General features: G+C 38.4%; 1 protein-coding gene across 1 annotated transcript in view; it reads left to right on the top strand.

Annotated features, from left to right (window-relative positions):
- KIF26B (kinesin family member 26B) overlaps nt 1-21,635 on the top strand; it is a 282,629-nt gene that overhangs the window by 176,529 nt on the left and 84,465 nt on the right. The window contains exon 5 of the mRNA XM_042818809.1: nt 3,701-3,884. Within this exon, the coding sequence (XP_042674743.1) occupies nt 3,701-3,884 (184 nt within the window). The remainder of the gene's footprint in view (nt 1-3,700; nt 3,885-21,635) is intronic.

Consider the following 21,635-nt stretch of genomic DNA (forward strand, 5'->3'; position numbering starts at 1 on the left):
TTTCTTCTGTGTTAAAAATTGATTATTTAATGAATTTCTGTTAATTTATCTCTCTATACTTGCTGAAAGGTATCTGAGAGTTTAGAGATAAAGTGTACTCTTTGGAAACTTATCTAGAGTACTTCCATTTCTTCTATAAATACCACAGATGATCTTCAGTTTTCAGAAAGTTTTCATCAATCTTGAATTGGCTTCCACCCTAAGGGAGATAGCTCTACAGTGTGTGTCTGACAATCCCAACACACCCATGGAATTTTGAGAGAAAAAAATACATCCCCATTTCTACATAGGTGGGAGGTGCAAAGAATTTTAACTGCCTCAAGATATACCCTATTAAACTTGTATTTTGCAAGAAAAAAAAAGCAAAGAATGTTCCTTTGAGAAATAAACTCAGTCTTTTCAGTGAACCAGATGAACGTTGGAACCACTTCCCCTTACCTGTCAATTTGATTTGGAGTGAACTTTAATCAGGTTTCTAACATCCTCCTGCAATCTTAAATCTTGATCTTGTGATTTATTTTTTTTTTTCCACAAATCTTCTAAGCTTTCAAAAAGTCTCCACCTGCTTGTTTATACAGAGACTTTCAGAAAAAACATTACAAATTAACTGAAGTAGTGACTACTTCAGCGACGCTGAAGGGCTTTAAATCAGTCTTCCTTTGGAAGACAGCTCAGTTAAATACATTAAAGACACTTCTGTTGTCAATGAGTGTGTCCACACCATGGTTCAATACTGTTTAAATTACCCACTTAAGAAGTTTAATTTGGATCAAGTTTCCTCGGTGTTTCTGTGGGCACTGTCCCTCTCCCTGTTGTACCCCACGTAGTACATCAGCCCACATCATACAAGAGCCCACTGTGCACCCCTGTGTAGTTCACAGCTGATATTTCTTGGCTCAAGTGAGATGTAAAGTAACTAAGAGTATAACCAGTTATTGCCAGTACATGAAGCCAGGCTGCCATCATCGCCATTACTGCAGCAGTATGCATAGTCTCAAGCAGAAATCAGAGTCCTATTATAATAGAGACTAAATGAAAACAAATTAGCTGGCTCTTGTACAGTGAGCAGAGTATTAACAGCTGCTAGCTAGGCTGGGCTGGCAGTGAGCTGCAGGAATATTGGCGCTCCCATGGTCCAGACTGGGAGAGCCAGGCCTCTGACTTGCCCGGAAGAAAAAAATGTGACAATTTCTAATCTATGCTAGATCAAGTGGCCAAGTCAGCTGCAGCTTGTGTGACCAGCAGCATTCAGAGTAATGCTAGCTGCCCAATCTGAATGCTTTTATTCATGGAAATATGTTATAAGAAAGCCACACTGTGCTGCTTTGCAGTCTACATCTGGTTAAGATATACTTTCCTTCCTAGTTAAATGCTCTGGGAATTACCTGAGGCTTATTGCCTTTTTGATCTCTTTCAAAATTCAGTGAAGTCTAATATGGCTTATAAATGATTTTCTTGCCCTCCATTCATTGATTTTTCTCTCCTTGGGGAAAAACAGAAAACCCTACAAAGTGGAGAGAGATAGTTCATTGCTTTTTTTTCTCGTATGTTTTACCAGTTGAAGACCAAAAATATGAAGTAAAATGCAGGTTCTTCTATTTGAATGCAATCTCAAAGGTTGTAGATGTCAAACTAGAGCATAGCTTCAAGGTTTTGAATAGACTGGTATCTTTTCTTTAAGAAAAATGCTACCTATGGGTTTGATTGGTTCAATAAGTAGTTTGTATTAAACTATCAGCTTTGTAAAAGGAGCAGCGTAATGTAAAGAAGCATTTAGTGATGAAAGAGAGGTAAGGCTCAGGCAACCTAGAAAATATTTTCTAGGAAATGCATATTCACCTGGGGTGAGTCAGCAAGACCATAGTGGGTAGAGCCCTTATTCACACCTGAATTAATGAGCTTGACAATGTAAAAAACCATAGTAAATTTTTCACTGTGTTTTTTTTAATACTTGTATGTTCAGTTGTTGCACATAGTAAAAGATTTTGCTTTAAATATTCTAATGGAACCAAGGCACACGAAAGATCTTTATTCAGCATGGGCAGCTTTATAAATATGTGAAAGCTGAAATCATTGAACCCTTTCCAGTTATTTAAATATTACTAGGAAGAGGAACATTTTCTTTTTTTCCATTTGGTTTTGACCTACTCATTCTGATTATACTTAAAAAAAAAAAAAAAAAAAAGAAAAGAAAAGAAAAAAAAAAGAAAACAGGCAATCTTAACAGAGAATACCAAGTTATGAATACCAGTGTCTTAATAAAGCAGAAAGGGACAAGGGCAAAGACAAGGAGATAATAGAGAAACTTCTGAGTTGTAATTCTTTGTCAAGTAAATTAAAATCCCCTGCTTTTCTTTTATTAAAACCTAATCTGTCTGGAACTGCTTTTCATTTGCCATTGGCTAAAAGTGTACACACTGGGAATGCATGCAGTGCACTCACGATCAGCTGACATATGGCAGCTTCATGCCCAGAAGTAATTTGTTCATGTGTTTGAGACATCTGATACAAACACGAGGTATTTATGTACCAGAATGAAAAAAAAATTATATACACACATATATACACACACATATATATATACATGTATTCAGTCTTTTTTTCCTAGCTTCTTGAGACAAAATAATCACTTTTAGAAGTTCAGAGTTGGGTAACATATACTGATATCACCATAATGCAGCAAAAGTTTCTTAAAACCTAGTAGGATTTTATATTACTGGTCTTGACTGTCACACTTTAGCAGGATAAGGAGAGCTACTGTCAATATAGACTTCTTTTATACCTGTCTCAAGTCACGATCTGTCTGCCAAAACAAGGCATGAAAGTAGCCTCATGAATTATTATATCCAGCTTTCCTTGGAAATTATGCTTTAGTTGATCTGCACTGTTTAAAGTGTCCATTTTGCAAAAGGGAAACCCTGGGGCAGCATCGTTAATATCAACACTATCTCTGGGTAATGCAGAATGAATTTGTGTTGGGACAAAACAGCTGCAACAAAGGCTGTGTTGAATTGTACTGAATGTTTCTGTTCTTAATCAAACAAACCTGTAATCTATACAAACTTTGGTTTTCCTATCTAATATTGTAGTTTAAAAACAGTCTTTGTCGTTTTCCCTATTTAGTGGTTAATGCAGTTGGTATGATTGCCTCAATCTCATTGCAAAGAGTAATATTTTCATTGGTCACCATTTGTTCAGTGTTTAGATTGTCTTGTATTTTAAGAATTGCTATAAATTTAAAATAGCTTGTGCACTTCTTATGCCTCAGAAATCTACCTGAGCATTTAATACTAATTAGCATTAACAATGACTGCTTATATCCAAACACTGCACAGGTATTCAATTTTCAACTGGAGATTTATGAATGACAAACAGTTCTGTGTCAACCACTTGGTGACTGAAATGAATTTTTAATAGAAATTGACATATAGCTCATTGATTTAATTGGAGGTTCAGGAGCTTTCTTGCAAGCTGACTTATTTAAACAGATGAGACAGTGACAGAGGCCTGGTTCAGACCCTACTTAATGCAAATTATACCAGAATATAATCAGAATAATAAAAGTGTTGGAATCAGAATGGTCAACATTGAGATATACCCTAAGTGGATGGTAACCTGGTAATAACCTTTGTTTATTCTTGACTGCTTGTGTTGATGAGTTTTGGAATGATTTATCTTACTCTTGTCATTTTTCCCACAGAGCCGCTCAGAAATTGAACCTGTCCTCCAAAAAGAAGAAGCACAGGCCTTCTGCATCATCTGTTCCTGAGTCTCCTCTCTTCACTACCAGCTTCAGCAGTATCCTTCAGGCTTCCCCACCCCCTGCACCACCTTGTTTGTTGAGAGCAGTCAGCAAAGTGAAAGACACCCCTGGTGTGGGCAAGGTAGGCATCTCAAAACTCTTATTATCTATGGGAGATAATTTTCCTTTCTTCGGGTAAAACATCCAGTGAATTAGAGGAGTGTGTCCTTTCTTGCATGAAGTATACAATTGGTCCCTGCACATGGACAAAGAACTGGCAATATTAATTACTTAAATGTGTGAGCTTGTGATTGGGTTGAAGTTGTCTTGAACACAGGCAGCCCTAATTGTGCAGCAGTAAATTTTGAGCTCCTAGTTACACAAAGTGCAGTTGCACTGGAGCCTCTATGTTACCTAGTGGTGATGATGTCCATTCTGTTAGCATTTGTGGTGTGGGTTGGTCCCTGTGGCTGTGTTTTAACTGTGTAGAAGGTGCTTGCCATGGCATATTCTAGGTTCCTGATGCCCTTGTTGTTCAGGCTGGTATCTTGACTGAATAACTGTAATTTACTTCTGACTCATGTTTGACTCATCACTGGCTTTCTTCCAATACAGTCAGGACAAGGCTTGGTCACATACCTGAACAAAGCCTATGCTAATAATGATTAATTACTCCTTTTTTCCTTCTGTCATTTTACTTCCTTCCATTGTCTAGGATTGTGTCCTCTTAAGATACTGTTTAGGTGCATACTTGTGATGGAAAATGGTTGAAGCAATGGAGAAGGTGCCTATATATTTTGCTATTACTATCTAATTTGTCTGAATGGCCTTTATTCCCTGTCACAAATGGAGAGCTTGGTGCATTACATCTGGGAATGAGTGCGTATAGTTGCTGAGGACAACAGTTTTTTTAATCAAGGGATTTTCTTATGCAAGCATCTGTGTACATGGCTTTTCCATATTCATTGGATACAAAGCAGAGACAATGAGTTTGTTGCGAATCTTTTTGTTTAGAAGAGAAACTGTAATGCATAATTTAGGAGTACTGAGCATAGGATGTGCTTCAGCATTTCTGTTGCTGATTTTGGGCGTGAACTTTGGGAAATTGCACGGTTCTCATTTTTCATAGAACAGTGGTATTACTTCTGTAGCTGCTCTGTGCCCATTTGAAAAGAGTATATAGGGTTCCCTTCCTGCAGGTTCCCTTTCTTTCCTCTGGCCTGCACAAAAGTACGTATCTGTCACAATGTGATAAAAATAGTGATGGCTACTCTGATTTCAGCGGGAAAAGGAATAAGCTTGGACCTGTTGGTGTAAGAACCTGCAAAGGAAAATAGTTACAACAGAACATCTCCTCTGAGAATTCTTAAATTTCTGTGCTTGAGTCTTGCAATATCTGAATACAAATAAAATTTCAATTGAACAATCATGGAGGATATATTCAGCAAAACAAGGGACTAATTTTCCTTGTTGAAAAGCATGGATACGTTTCCAGTTGGTTTTCACCCTTCCTGAGAAAAGGGTTTATATTCCTGCACACATGGAAATTTGTGGAAGGACTATAAGCTTATCCTGGACTTTTCTTGCTCCTCTTATCTTTGATTTCTAGCAAACAAGTCTTAGAAACCAGTTTTACAGTATGCCCAATTTGTTCCTCCACCGACACTATATGTCAGAACAGGTTCCAGGCTTTTCAGATGTATAAGTAAAACAGAAATTTTGCATTCCAGCAAAAGAAAGAGCTAAAAAAGTGTTTAAGAAATAGTTGAGAGTTTAAAAAAATGTTTTAATACAACCTTATCCAAAGTAGGAAACCAAATTGGATTAGTTCACGTAACCATAATAGAGGAAGTTCCTTCTTTCACAGAATCACAGAATTGTAGGGGTTGGAAGGGACCTCTAGAGATCAGCAAGTCCAACTCCAAAATTTCCCCACAGTGTTCTCATTAGCAATAGTATGTCTAGCCTGCAGTGTAAGTTCTGTTCCATTTTTTACCTCTCTGATTTCTTCTAGTAATTCTGTATTTATGTAATTCTGTAATTATGATCTAAAGTTCATATAGTTTCATCAGTTCCCCATCATATGTAGCATAATTTACATTTTAATATGTCTGAGTTAGGTGTAAGACTTAGTAAGTGAGTAACTGCTGGATAACAATGTAACTTAACTGTCTGAATGGGAACGCTTCAGATGAAGCAGTGGAATTCTTGGCTTGTTTGCTTTTAATTGCTTTAAATTTTTGTTGTTTGTTATGTATCTTATGTTCAACTTGGGCATATGTTTTGATATGAACGTGCAAAAATCTGTTAATTTTCTCAGCAATTCCTTTCATATAATGTTTTCTCTAAGTTTATAAGTCTGTCATATGTAGACCCATGAGGAAGAACTGGTTTTAGGAAAGCTAATATTTATTTTCATTAACTTTTTTTTTTTTTTTTTTTAATTTCTATTGAAATAACCTGTTACCAACTGTTGGTAACAGGATGGAATGCAAATGATAAAATTCTGGTTCACTTTGGGTTTGAACGGACTGGGAATTCTCTAGCAGGAAAGTTCGTTACTGGAAATCCTGGCTCAACAGAGTTGGAAGGCTAGGACTTGCCAAAGTCCTATGTTTCCAATGTTCCCAGGAATGCCAGCATTCAACAAAGAACCCCTGAACTGGCTTCCAGGAAGGCAGGGTCTTAGCTGTGGGGCAGGGACCCCAGCACAGAAGTGACACGTTACTGACTTGCCTTCAGCTTGAGACCTCTCTGTTTGCCAGGGTTGGTGGATATCAAAGAAGCTGCACAACAGAAAGTTGGGAACTTTGAAGCATAGATCTTCTATAAGTACAATTTACAAAGATTCTACTCTTGTTTCAAAATTGATGACAACGATTCACATAAAGTTCTAAAGTTGCTTAGGAATGGATCAACTGTCTTGTACAGACATTTTTTTGAGCGGGAAGATTCTACTATCAACAAAATTTTTTAAAAGGTAATTAGCCAGCTCAGTTAGTATGGATAAGGATAAAACTGAAAAGTCTGAAGTGGCAAAGAGAATACAAGGGCTGCTCTGAAAGTAATGTCTACTGTTTTATTATGTTGGTACACGATGTCAGAGGCAGATGTTGGTGGTATGACAGTAGGTTTTGTTGCTGTGTGACAAAGGGCAGCAGAGGGGCAGTCTGGCATAGAAGTGCAAATGACGCAAAGGTGTGTCATTGAATTCCTCCATGGGGGAAAAAATGGTACCCAGTGACATTTATCAACACTTGCTGAATGTTTCTGGAGCTCAAACAGTGGATGTGAGCACAATGAGGTGGTAGGTTGTGCATTTCAGCAGTGGTGACTGTGGTCAGTTCTGCAAGTGCAGGTTTTTACAAGTATAGTATACGGGCTTTTGTTATTTGCTGGTGGAAATGCATAGGGAATGCTAGCATTCAGCTTTGCAAGAGGAGGAGGAGGATGAAATAATGAAAATCGGCATCTCACTTTGATGTTAGATACACCTTTGACCCTAGTGGAAATACAGCATTGTCAAAGCAAAGTAGTAAAGGATCTAATTTCCAGAATCTCTCCCCAAAGTAAACATTTGTGACCATATTGCAAATAAATTAGCAGTGGTGCTTGTACAAGTTGTGACATACACATTTGCTTTGGCTTTGCATTTCCTGGCAAAGGGAGCTGATCCCCAGGGAAACAGTCTGTTGTTCCTTACAGGTTTTTTTTTCATAGCTCTGTTTTCTTTTGGGCTGAATGACGCTCCTGCTCTGCAAGCTACCACAGCCTAAGCATCACTTTTTCTTCTCTCTATGCTGCCTTTGAGTTATTGAATTCTGAGCTATTGTGTAAAGGAGAGTGGCAGATTGCTTTTGCTGGACTTAGACAGAGTGGTACTATTCTGGATGACTGTACATGCTATTTCCCCAATCCCCTCATTTTCTAGAACATACTCAAGCCTGTTTTGTTCTTTCTGACAATGGGCCAAGAAATAGAGGGGAGAAAAAGCAGGCTTTCCATGCAGGAAAAACAAATTATTCCATGACTCAAGTTTCCTTGGATTTGCTCCCCAAGCTGCTTCCCTCTTTCTCCCAACCCCCATGTTATGTTAAACAAAAAGTAAACTAAACCAGATTTTTTTTTTAATGAAAACCTGAAATGTTCTTTCTGTCTGAAACCATGTTTTGCTGACTCTCCCATTCCCTGTAAAAAACAGCTCAAATGAAGAATTTTGCTGCCAGCCTTAGTAAATGGGTTGTTTTCAGGTGGCACAGAGTTTAGGATGAATGGATGTGGTCTCTGTGCTTTCTTTCATTTATTATTTTCCTATGCATACTATTACGGAACTCTGCCACTGAAAGGTATTTGATATGTTTGGGCAGAGAATAACTGAACTTCAGTTACATATTATTCTTCTTTGTGAATTACTTGTTGGTGCTTGTTAATCAGAAAATAAAACAGCAATGTTTGCCCATAAAAATCACCCCTCTGCAATGGATGTTAGGGGGAGAAGCAAGTCATCACTGAGGTTTCTTTGGCAAGTCACTTCCAACCTATTAGCAAAATGGACTGAAATTTGCAATACTGTGTTTACTTCTTATTTTTCTGTAGCAATGGGATTCATTTTTAAAGAGCCTAGTCCCATTGTGCTAGGTAATGTATAAATTCAGACAGGAAAAAACAAACAAACAAAGCCAACTGTGAAAAAAGAGTTTCTGCAGGGAGGAAGACCAGACAGACAGAGACGGAAGGCAAGAAGAAACAAAGAGATATTATTGTTCATCTTCATAGTGGTGTCCTCAACCCGTCAACAGTCTAATATTAGATACCTCTTGCTGAGTTTTGGTTGGCATTGTAGAAGAGAGATGATTAAAACCTTTGAAAAGGGGTAACAGGTTACACTGCAGATACTTCTGAGGAGCTGTTTCTGAGTGTGTAGGGCAGGGTAGGAGGCAGCACAGACAGAGCTGTTTTGATAATCTACTGAGTGAGAGATGCAGGAGCCATTGTTATGGCAGGGACTGAGCATGGAGCCCGTCCTATCTAGGAAGGGCCATGAGTGGGAGGTGAACAGCAACTGTGGCCAAATGCCAGGGATGCTTGCAAAATGCTGGCAGGTGAGCTGGCAATATGATAGACACTCCTGAACTGTTCTTCTTTCTCTGATGTCTATTGATGACATACTAAAGAAGATCCAATTAAAAATATATTTTTTTTTAGTGCTTGGCCTGTAAGAATTTAATGTTCCATTAAGTAGTATTGTGTTAAAAATCAAAAGATGGTCTTATGTCATACCATCCCACTTTGCGTATTGAATAACATACTATTATTCTTTTGATCCAAGTGGCTAATGAAGAAGCAGTGCTTTGCAGTTACTCCATTTAAGGAAAGTGATTATAAAAGGAATGGATCAAGTATTTTTAATACTACTCAACTCCTTTACAAAGTAATACAAATTCTTGCATGCTGATGGACAGAACCAACCAACGTTAGTTTTCTCTTTTACACCACCATGATCTTTCAGGCAGGACTTTGAATCCTTCATCGGTTTTAGGGCTTTTCTTGATTCTACAGTACCAAGCTTTTCTTGCCCAGGTTTTTCTTTCTGCTTCTCCACTTGAATTTCTGTGTCTTTCTTTTGTCAGTGCCAAAGGTAACAGTGAACAAAGCTTCACTGCTCAAGCCATCCTGGTTTCTGAGTAGATTCGGAACTGTCTTTGGAGGAACAGAAGTAAATGCCAATTCTCTGACTTTGCAAACTTTTTTTTTCTCAGCTAGCGACTGCTTTAAAATAATTTATTGGACTTTTCACTAAATAGGGCAACAATTATTGCGCTGGCCTTGACATGCTTTAATCCAAGTTTTAACAGTACAGTACGTATGTTAATAGTAATTATTCTATTGGCCATAGTCTGTATGAATCATAATTTGAACGATATTTGTCAAAATGTGTTTTCATAGCTGTGTTCAATCTTTGTATCAGTTCAGTGAATCATGATTGCAAAGATGACTTGGAGGGAGAAAAATTGGTGCATGTTTTGACTAAGCTCACAAGAGACAGGAGACATCCCTTTTTATTCTGAGAGTTTGCATTTTGACCATCTGATGCAGATGTTAGGATTATTTTTGCAACATTACTGTATACATTAAATAGATGTCTATGAAAACCTGTGTTGTGATCAGCAAAAAAGCCAACGCAACTTATTGCAAGATACATTCTGCAGCTCATTTTACTGCCATCCATCTTGAAGCTTTTTCAGAAAGAAGCAGTTCTCTTCCCTTTGCAAAGTAGAGGTTCTCTCTCCTTTATCACTCAGGTGTATAGGAAGAAAAAGTTAACTGTTACATGATAAACCCTTTATTACAAAAAGCAATTTCTGAGGTGGAAGCTGTTTTTGTCCAAAGTTACCATGGTTACTGAAAGGGGGAAAAAAAGAATGATCCCTTGAGGCATTTAAAGGAGACATATGTGTTCATCATTCTTGTCAACATGATTGTTGTATAAATTAGTTAGTTAGTTCCACTTGGAATTAAATCCAGATAGCCTTTTGCCATTCAGACAGAGTTGCTCAGAACTGGGAATTTTGCTCTTCAAATGTTTCAGCAGATCCAGGCAGAGGCCTTTTTGCACTTCAATTAAATTTCCGCTAGGTATCCTTTTTTTCAGAGGAGTTTTAACACCTCAGGCTACTGTAAAAGAAAGATGAGATTAATAGAACCTGCAGGAATTACTATAAAAAATAGTTGTTTACCTCATATTTTTAATGCAGTTATTTTGTCTTTCTCTAATGTAAAGTCAGTTGTGGTTGTACATGTGCCATTGCAGGAGTTTGTCAGATTACATTTAGGTTGGCTGTGAGGTTGAAAGAAAGGTTTTTTGAAGAAATTTCCACCCAGTCACGTTTTCACACTTTAGAGAGTAATTGCTGTTCCTTCTCTTTGCAAAGCATAGAAGCTGCTGCTTCATGGGAAACAAGGAATACATATCAACCAAGCTTGGTATGGGAAAACCCATCCCTCTGTCCACTACAGACAGAAATCTTGTGTGGAAAAGCAGGGCTGCATTTCTGCCACATAGTCTGTCCTGTTTGGGAGGGTATTAGGTCTCAGCCCATTGATGAGCCAGCCTGTGGACAAGCAATTCATTTTGGCCCACCTACATGCAAGCTGTTGAAAGCTTGAGAAGTGGCCTGGCAACTTGTCACTCCAGGTAGCAGGACTGCTGAGGTTATTTGGTGAGGAGCAGATCCTGTAAAGATGGTTTTCTAGAGCATTGCATGTGCATGGAAGGGAATGGAGCTGACACCAAGGAATATGCTTATATCTGCATTGGGGAAGTTGGAGGCAGGATCCACATGCTGTCCTTACATCTCAGTCCACAAGAGGAGCAGTTCTGTTATGTGGTGGAATGGTTATACACTCAACCAATTCAAGTACTGTACTTAGATTCTGCTATTTCTTTCTTTGTTTCTTTGCCTCTGGTCATCTTCCATAAAATAAACATTTCTCTTTTCGCTGGGAGAATTAAATGAGCAAGAAAGAAAGTTTTTTTTCTTGAGAGAAACCTACAGCCCTTAAATGAAGCTCCTTGGTTATTGAAAAAAGCGTATCTATTTCCATATGTTATTGTAGCAGAACTAGTACTCTTATTTGAGCATCAACTGTCAGAGATAATGAATATGGGTAACAGTGTTGCTCAGTAAACTTATTTTTGCCTCAAAAAGTAATTAAGAAAATGTTATTTTTAGTGACAGCTTTCTATATCTGTTTAGAAATCGTAGTTATAGGTGAGCTTGTGAGCACAAGAGATGGCGGATGTTGCCAGATGGAATTGAAAGGGAAAATAATACCAAAATGGGGTACAGATTTTCTCTGATTTTATCTGCTTGTTTGTTAGAAGAATCAATCCTTTCTGTGGTTGTTTCATAGTACTTCACTATAGTACTCTTCACACGGGGAAAGAACTGTAAAAACTTAATTGTGTAATGTTTGCATTGGCGTGTTTTGCTGAATTTTTTTGTAAACACTGAGTATCAAAAGAAAAAGAGATTGCTTAAATCAATTCAGGCTGGTGGCACAAAGTTTTGCACATTCCTGAGTGACTGTATGTATACAGTGCCCCCTGCATTGTCATGGATGTATGATTTTATGCACAACAGTACTTGACTTTTTGGCAACTTTGTTCTTATATCAAAGTGACTTATTATGAATGATCACAATTTATTAGGAGCTTTGAAGCACGTTCAGATGGCTCAATTAGTTTTGGCTTTTCCATTGTTGTGAACCTTCATTAGCTGCAAAAATCTTTAACATTGATCACATGCTAAGTGCGCTTTAAACATGTATTCGTGCTGTTGAAAACTATCACAGCACAGTGGCCACACTTTAAAATCTCTTAAACATTAGTGTTTATGCAATTGGAGTGAAAACTACTGGATTTTTTCTGGAATAAAATCTTTTTTTTTTAAAGACTGATTTCTTCAATTATTTTTGGAGGTATTGTATTTCCGTTTCCTCTGCTTTTCAATTTCACTTATACTGCTTGTTGATAATTTTGGGCTTCATTTCAAAGACTCAGTAATGCTTTCTGAAACGTCCTCTGCCCTTCCCCCCTCCAAAATATCTCACCCCATTAAATTGCTGTTTAAATCCATGAAGAAGAGGTTAATATAAATCAGGAAAGTCAAGGTGAAAGAAATTTAAAATTACAAAGGTGTTTCTCGGTCAGTGCTGAGCAAGGAAGCTAAGTGCTGAACAAATTGCTTAAATCTGGATCCCAGTTAAGTTTTCTTAGATCTTATGCAAACTGCAGGCAGTGTACTCTAAATTCTCAACTGTAGACCTTACTACATTTTTTTTTCTCTTAAAATTTCCTAAGACTCTTCTCCTCCCCACTTTTCCTTTTGTATTTGACTCCTCTCAGCATGTGTCCAAAAGTAGAGCTCAGTGGGGACACTGCAGAGGCTCTGCTGCAGCACTGATGTAGCATCGTGGATTAATGATTGGGCTGAGCCTCCTGATTCAGCTGCAAGGTTGTTCTGCTTTCCATTATCCTAAAAGGCTGGGTTTTATCTCATTTATCAGATAAGACATTGACTTAAATAGATAACCAGCCCAAGTGAGAAAGAGTCTACTGTGAACTCTATTGTAATATTGGAAATACCATTAGATAGAGCTCTTTTAATTTACTGTCTTTTTCACCTCTTTGTTTAAGAATCAAACCAATTTGGGGAAATATCTCATTGGATACATTTACCTTATTTACCTCTTTATTATTATTTTTATTTTTTTATAGAAAGCTCTTTCTTCACACTCTAAGTCATTATCTCTCTTTTTCCTCACTGTTTAGAGCCTCGATTATTCCACTTTCTTAGGCTAGGATTCGTGGTGCTAGGTTAAGTAAATTGATTACTGCATTTCTGATCGAAGCCAGTCGTATAAACTCCTCCTATGGATGAATGGAGAAAAATGCTGCCTCTGTTAGGATGGGCAGACTTGCCTACAGGATGCTTGCTTTATTTTGCAATTGATTGCAAGGGTGACTTTAGATTAACTTTAGAATAACTATTTTTACTCCCTTAAATAAGGTGAAAAGAGTCACTATTATGAACGTGTCTTGTGTTCTGCTCTCAAGCTGTAACTTCAGCATGAAAACAGATACCAGGAGAAGTAATAGGAAGATACTTGCAGAAATTTATTTCTGCCAGGATGGACCTGTTAAACTGGTTGTCTTATTTTTGATATGTAACAGCATTTCAGTTATACATAATAAAGGCAAAACACAATTTAAAATCATTGACCTAATCAAAAGGAGATTAGAACAATTTTGAAGGTCTCTGTCCCTTAAAACATCTGTGCATCTCAGAAGTGATAAATTGAGCAAGAGGGATGGATGGGGATGTTATGCGTGCAATACACACTATAGACACGGTGTGTATAGATGCATCTTCTAACATTCATAAGTGTGCATATATGCATGTAGATATTCATCTCTACCTTCCCTCAGCACAATGGGAAAGCATTGCAAAGATCTCTGTGTAGTTAACAAGTTACCTTAACAGTTGAGAGAATAACTAGCTATAGATTTGCATTTGTTTATTAGCTAGTGGATTGTTTTAAAAGAAAGAGTTTGGTGTTCTCTTTTAAGATATTCCCAGTAACTTCTCATGCATTTTAACCAAGAATGTTACCCTTCTTGCTTAGGTCAGTCCTCCTCTACATTGCATGATTTTTCTCTTATGTGGTGATTGAAAATTCTCATACAAATGGCAGCATTTTATATTACATTCTCTAGGTATCTGTGAGGCTCTATTACCCTTCTGTAGATTTCAGTTGGCCTCATCCATATTAATAGCTGCTGGATTTTTTCACAGATCAGCTCAATTTATAATATTTGTTCTGAAGGGCAGATGCTTAGTTAGAAAAAGATGTGGTGTTGAAATGCCGTGTGTATTAAAAGGCCAGGAGAAATTCTGTACATTCACAGCAGCACATATTCTGTTACAGAAACAGAGATGTGGGAAAACTTGAAAATTGTTGATCCTTTCTTTCTTATCTCCTTTTTTTCCCACAGAAAATATAACACAGGTATTTCCAACTGTACAATGTAAGCCTAACTATCTTTGCTGTAATTAATATCTTGCCCCCTTCTTCGACCATTTTGTATTGCTGGGGGATTAGCCAAATACAGATCTTAATTTGCAGCAGAATTTTTTTTTACTAGCTCAGCACCCCAGCCCAGATTCTAGAAGCAGCACGGCTAAAGTAGCTGCCTCCTTCTCTCTCTCCCCAGGAAAATACCTCAAAGATTGCATTTTTGTCTTTAAAATTCTGTCAGCTCTGAGGAGCAGTGCTAAGGTATGTGCTGGCAAGAGATCTGACAGAGGCACCGAGGCTGTGGGTTGCTTGGCCACACACAGAAGGAGAAGGCATGCACCCTGATTGATAACAGCATGTGCAGATGTGATAAATGTGAGGAGGCCCAGACTGCTTTTTGGGAAGCTGAACAGCAACACAGACGAGGACGTGGGACTCCCCCAGGGCTCGTGCTTGGTGAGCAGTGGAAGTCATGAATCTCTTTGGATGGAAAGGCGTTATTCATCATAACGACTATTATGCCATGTGGGGCATTGCTGAAATGGAACACCATCGTGCGATTTCCTATCTTATCAGGGTGTATTAATAATGCAGCAGTAATAATAGAAGCACAAATTAAAAATAACTGGATGGGCAGATAAGCAGAATTCTTGTGATTAAGGGGATCGGGAATTGCTTCAAACAGTTAATTGCAGATCAACACAGAGGGAATTTGCATTAGCTATTTTGCCTTTTTTTTTTTTTTCTTACTCTTCATTTTATCTCTGCGAGCATTATTTCAGGGGCTTTTACAAAGAGACAAATAGGCGCACTATTTCCTCCCAATTTTAGACTATCCTTTTTTTATCTCCAAAGAAATGAAGTATCTTTTGCTGATCCATCTAATTCAGCAGAGACTAATAATGCTGAATAAGAAGAGTATTCTGATTATTAGCCTTCCTCTACATAAACCGCTTATCATTTTCTCCTCCCACTTCCAGCCCACAACATAAAGGCAGACAAGACGTTACGAATGTGAAATATTCAGGCTTTGGAATGAATTGACTGTTCCCTGGAGGTCTGTAAGCTCCTTTTTAATCACAGCAGCATGAAATCCCTGGCGTCCTCAACTCTCTTGGGTCAGAATAGTTGGGCTGAGAAGAGAGAAATGTGAGCAATTGGTTATCCAGCGCCTGGTGACTGTGGTCTCCCTCTGTCCTTTCTTGTGCAGTGCATGTCTGTCTGCTGCTGGCCTGGCAGGGCTTTACCTGATTTTAGGACTCTGCAGCATACCTTTCAATATTATTAAAATAATGACTAGTAACCTTCCTTTGGTCACCTGCTGGGTACCAAAATGTGCTTTTTCTTAAGGCTTGAAACTACCATTACCTTGATTTCAAGTCCTATTTTCAATATACTCTAATTTTGCTTTACAATAGGATAGGTGATGGAGCAAGTGCAATGTACAGCTGCTTTGCACAGCTTCGTGCAAGCAATGCTCACCCAATGAGATAAGGCTAACAAGCCCATTTGATTAAGTGCCTGATGTGGTGATGGAGCAGAAGCTTAGCAAAGGACTGCAGCACAAATGTTACTCCACCATTTTTCTGGAAATTTGTGAAACTAGCAATATTGAAGCTCAGTATCAAAGACTATACATCTTTTGTTGTCTTGCTTTTACCATGATTCTAGTGGTCCAGAGCTTAAGGTGATGCAGTGCAAGGTAAACTATACTGGCCAAATGAGAAGTGGGCAGACTCCATTCACCTGTGCTTACTCTTGAAAAAAATGTGTGGAATGCTTTCTTATTGTTAACTAGATGACTGAAACACTGAGCGTATGAATTAAGGTGGGTGGTAAAATTTTTAGGGATCATAGCCTACAAATAAGCTGAGTGTCTTGAAGATAGCTGCTGACACAGTCCACCAATCCAAATCCAGACTCTCTTCCTTTCATTTCCTCCCCAGGAAGGGGGAATGATTCACAAATGTTTTCCATCTAGCCGTCCACTTGTCTGATGCACATCTTATTGCCACTAACTACCTCTGATGTCGCTTGCTGATCTCAGTTTGGCTGTTGCAGCTCTACTGATGGACATTGTTTTGGCCATCACTGCATCCTCAGTGCTCTTTCTACCTGTGTCTGTTCCAGTCTGAGGAATGCATCTTAAATATTGATGCTCCTTATCATTTCAGCCTCTTCCCCTCCTTATTCCCCCTATGTGATTTACATATGCATCAATAAAAGTTTTCTTTTTTTCATGCATCTGGAGGGTGGAAAATGGAAATGCATAGTCAGTCACCAAAAACTGGAGATAAAGCATGCAAATTGAAGCTGCTTTTCTCATATGCTCGGTCTGTAAATTCTCAGACAATCATCCCAAAACAACAGTTAATCAAACATTCCTTGTTGCAAGGTATTGACATCTTCTGCTGTCTCTTGAGGACAGACTGTGGAGATTCAGTCAGACCTGCAGACTGTACCAAAGAATGAGGTCATTAATATTTCTTTTTAAAAAATTTCCAGTTACTGTCTAGACAGCTAATGTGGGTGGGTGCCTAGCCTGCAGATATGTATATAGAAATATATATTGTTTTCTCATGCTGTTTTCTCTCAGTGAAGCTTTTGTCTCTCAGTGGGTTGTGGGTGGTTTCTGTTTGTTTGTTTGTTTGTTTTTGTTTTTGTGATTTTCCAGTTTTGCATGCCTGTTACACAGTGATGTATATCAATTTGTCCTAGAGCATATGGCTAGAGAGAGGCTATGTCCTGTCTAAAAGATGAGGTACAAAGCTCAGATTTCCTTTCTCTGCAAGTTACACTTACATTTATCTCTCTCAAGCATCTTTCCACTTATGTTTAACTTTTTCCCTCATGGTCCAATTATTTTTTTTCCACTTTTATTTTCAGTTTACTACTGTAAGATAGAATATTCAACAAATTCCCTGCCCCCTGTTGGAAAACTTCTAAAAATATGCAACTAAGTAAACACGTCCGTTACTTAGTCCAGGATCAAATGACCTCAAAAGACAGATAAAGCTGAGATAACACGCTCTCTCCCTCCCTTCTCCCTCTGCCTTAATCCTAAAACACTGCTGTCCATCCATACCCTTCATTCATCTCCTTGGAGGAAGGTTAGCATTCTTCCTTGAACAGCAGGGTCAAAGTGCACACCTTACACTGCAGTGCACTTCCTTATTTTGAAGCAAGTGAATCAAGTCCAACTGATAAGAAAATCAAGCCATGAATAGTTAAAAGCTGGCAACTGATTTTCATACTTTCAGGATACTAACCTTGCATACTTCATAGCAAGCAGTATTTTCAATAAATTGTGGAAATGCAACAAGTTTTATTTCTGAACTGGAAGCTAAATTGAGTATTTGTCATGCAAGTGTTATCATTTGAAGTCACTTTCTTTTAAGATTAGATGTCAAAACAGTCTTCTGAGTGGAATATAACGGCTTTTATACCTGTGTAAGGCTTTCTGAACCAATATGAACCCAATTCAACTGCAGTTCTCACAAGTAGAAAGCAAATGTTGCAATGAGTGCTTCCTGATCACAGTGTGCTCCAGCTACTGAGACTTGAAGAATGGAAAGGTAAATTGTAGCCTGCTTTGCCTGGCTATGCAAGCATTGCAGATTGCTGGCAGATCTGCTGCCCTCCACTCACGGTAGCATCGTGTGTGGTAACTGAAGTTCAAGGAGTACATGGGACAGCAGTCACCCCATAGTGATCAAGGGACCCTCAATCAGCTGCCCTTTCCTGTGTGGCATTGTGCAGGAATTCTGTTCTTTGGATCCTCAGAGAGATGTTATGCTGGGAACAAATTTTTCAGGGAGACCATGGGAGCATTTTATTTCAATTTTTTTTTTTTTTTCCACATCCCCAGAAAACAGAATGGAAAGATACTTTCTCAAAAGGAAATGGTAGAGGAGAGTTTTAGACTCTGATATTTTCAAAATTCTGGCAGCTCAAGATTGAGAGCAGAGGAGAGAAGGCTGTTGGTGGTCTTTCCCTGAATAGACAAATAGATCAGAAAAACCATAATATGAATAAGCAGTCTTTACTGAGAGCCTAAGATTAAACAGGCAGAGACACTAAACAATCCTCTTGCCCCTTGAAATGGCCCCGGCTAAATAGAGCTGAGGTATGTTAATAGGTAAATTGATCTTAATACGGATTATGCTCGGTACCTGGTCTGTTTAGAGAAACATTTTGGCCTCCAAAACTGTCAGCGTGGCATCTTCTGTAGCATTTAATTTACTTTATTAAAAAATATTATAAAAATAAATCTTGCTTCGTGCATGTTGGGTGGGGTGTCCCAGCAATTATGCCTTCAGCTCAAATCCTAACCTGTGCTTGCAGAAGTCGAACAAAAACGCCTCTGTCATACTGTCGTACAGAGCTACCTTTTAATTTACATAACCCAAACAGCTGCCAGAGACCACATCAAGTTCAAGAGTAACAGGGAGGAGGAGGAAGGATGAAGGGATTATAGTCTGGCAGGAAGAGCTTCATGTTAATTGAGATGTTAATTTGCATTTGCTGATATTTAGTTGAGTTTGGAAATAAAGGCTTTTGCAACTCCATAATATACTTAGTTTTTACTTTTGCTTCTGCTTATTTTCCCCCCTACTAGGAATCCAATTTGTCTTTGTTTTACTGATCTTAGGGGTAAGACAGATAGGGAAAGAATCAAACCTTCCTCTCAATTCAAACTGAAAAAAAGAACAGCCTTACCCTTAGCTCCATTTAGACATGCCTTTGTCGTTGTGATTCAGACCTGATTCCTTTGAAGAATTTCTTTGAGTCACCATTAAAAATGTCACAATAGAAAGAAGGTAAAGAATGAACGGAAAATTCTTAGACCTTGCCTGGCTTAGTACTTTGCCTTAGCAGAAAGTATACAAGGTGACAGTTAAATCATTATCACAGACTAAGGAATACTTTTTATGTTGTTGAGTAAATTGCTTCATTTCACTGCTGATGTTCATCAGACCTTTAATTTGTGGATTTTAACTTACAGTTCTTGGGTTTACTGTCATCTAATTTATCAGGGAGCAGAAGTAGATGAGACAATACAAAAAAAAAATCACAGATAATAGAAGGTAGTGTAATTGAATCTGAATTAGATACAGAGTACAGGTCAGAGATGAAAGCAGCAAAGTGTAATTATGAAGTGTTCCTTGGAAATAATTCTTCCTTTTGACTGTCTGCTTTTTGTCTTTAAAAATAGTTGTAATTAGTGCAGATGATGAGATGGAGAAAAAAAGATGTCACGAGCAAAGGAGACTGACAAATGAAGTATCAAAAGTGTAAATGGAGGTGTCTTAAGGACTAAGGTCCTGTGCTCAAATGCTTTCTTCTGTTGTTGTTTTCAGCTGCTCCATATCACAAATATCCAAGGGTTTTTTTTTTTTGTTTGGTCCAACAGAAGTTACAAGGATATTTCTCTTATATTTGCATTGATTCTGCTTTAAGCCCCTGAATATTGTTCTCAGAGGACATTCATTGCTCTGTGCCTTTGACAGACAAAGAAAAATAATTTCCAGCTGAGAAATTAGGTGCTTCTGCGGACAAGCCTTTTAGAATAGTGTCTGCTGTCAGAAAGGCTAATCGTCTAAATGATAGACATGCATGGTTGACTTTCCTCTTTATGCTGACTTGATTGAGACACGATGAGCATTCTGCTGGCCTCTACAGTGGATAATTTTGTTAGAACAATAACCTTCAGGAAAGGCTTTTATACAGCAAGGATGACAAGTGTGGCAAATTGCTTACAAACCCCAGACCTAGAGGCTTCTCTTTCTGAAAGCTGCCAGCCCACAGTGTAGCAATGCTCCAAAGCTGTTGTAGAAAGTGCTGTAGAAAGTATCCTCCCCTCCCCCCACCCTTTTTTTTTTTTTCCCCTCAACTCTTTGTTTATTTTCTCAGAAGGCTTGTTTTCAGTGGGCCAAGAAGTTTGGGAGGCCCAGAGTACATGAAAACTGAACAGAACCAAGTGTTCCTGATGAGAAATGCTTGTTATTATACCAGCAGGGGCAGAAGTGATCAACTCTTGATTTACTAAAGTAGGGCACTATTGTCTCCCTTTCATTCAATTTCTGTTACAGAAATGTTGTCTGTGCAGCCTCCCACCTTCTAGTTTGCTTGCTTTTTATATTTCTCACTTTCGATGAAAGCAGAGTGCAGCTGCTGAAACCATCATATTTCATGGCATTTCTCACAGACTTTGTAGTAACTGCAACAGAAGTATATAGCTTGTGGTGAGCTGTTCTGATAATGGTTAGGGCTCTCGTTCTAATTGCTTATGGTATCATAAGCAGAATGGTCTCTGCAATAAAATGGAGAGACAGGGCAGCATGTCATTACCACAGTAGGTGACAGATCCCAAAGGATTTATAATCTAATTTCACTTCCTTAATGACTGTGATATTTAGGTCTTCCACCCTGCCCTTTTGCTGTCTGTGCCTAGTTTTCAGGATGCAGTATCGCTCTCTCTGTACATAACACATCCTCTGACTACATCTTGTTTTGTGCCTTATGCCTTGGCTTCCAGAAATACAGTCCATCCACAATATTTTTTTCTCAATGCCACTTTTTCCCTCTCCCCCATTCCCCTCAGAACTTGTGTTGTCTTCCTTTTTTTTTTTTTTTTTTTTTGAATCTGCCATTTCCTCTTACACCAATCAGTGTCTTTACTCCCATCCAGCTTTCCCAGTGCAACCTGCTGACATTATTCTGTTATGAGAGGAAGGTGTCTGAGCCATAGCTGAAAACTGTGATTGAGTAGATCAGGGTAGAGCTCTGTGAGAGCAACTGCTCATCAATACCTACTTACGTCTGGTAAAGATCTGGTACTAATATCTTAGATGCTTGAGTCTGGTTCACCATGTCTCATTTTCTTTATGACTAGATAGGACAAACAGACAAATATTTGGTTTCACCCTTGTTATGTGAAAAGAGATATACAGAAGAATTGTAATTGGCTCAGATGCCACTGATACAGTAACAAATGTCTGTATTATCTTCTACTTGAGATATGACTTGCTAGAAACAGTGTATTAATGGACTTATCAGAGACAGAAACTTCCCACCTGTTCAGCTAATGCTGCTGTTATTTCTATGCAACCAGGATGATGCTACCAGCTCCTCATTACCTCCCTTCCTGACCTCTCTATTGTCGTCTTATGTGAGGATGGGCTACCATTTCTCCCATAACACTTTTTATTTCGGCTGGTGCCATGATCTTTACTGTACCTTTAGGATGATATTTATATGTTACAAATTACATTTAACTCCCACACTGGTTTCTCTTTTCATAAACAAGCCT

Source organism: Centrocercus urophasianus, unplaced genomic scaffold (genome assembly GCF_019232065.1).
Source record: "Centrocercus urophasianus isolate 14NV4802_14NV808 unplaced genomic scaffold, USGS_Curo_1.0 seq_10, whole genome shotgun sequence".
Classification (NCBI taxonomy): Eukaryota; Metazoa; Chordata; class Aves; order Galliformes; family Phasianidae; genus Centrocercus; species Centrocercus urophasianus.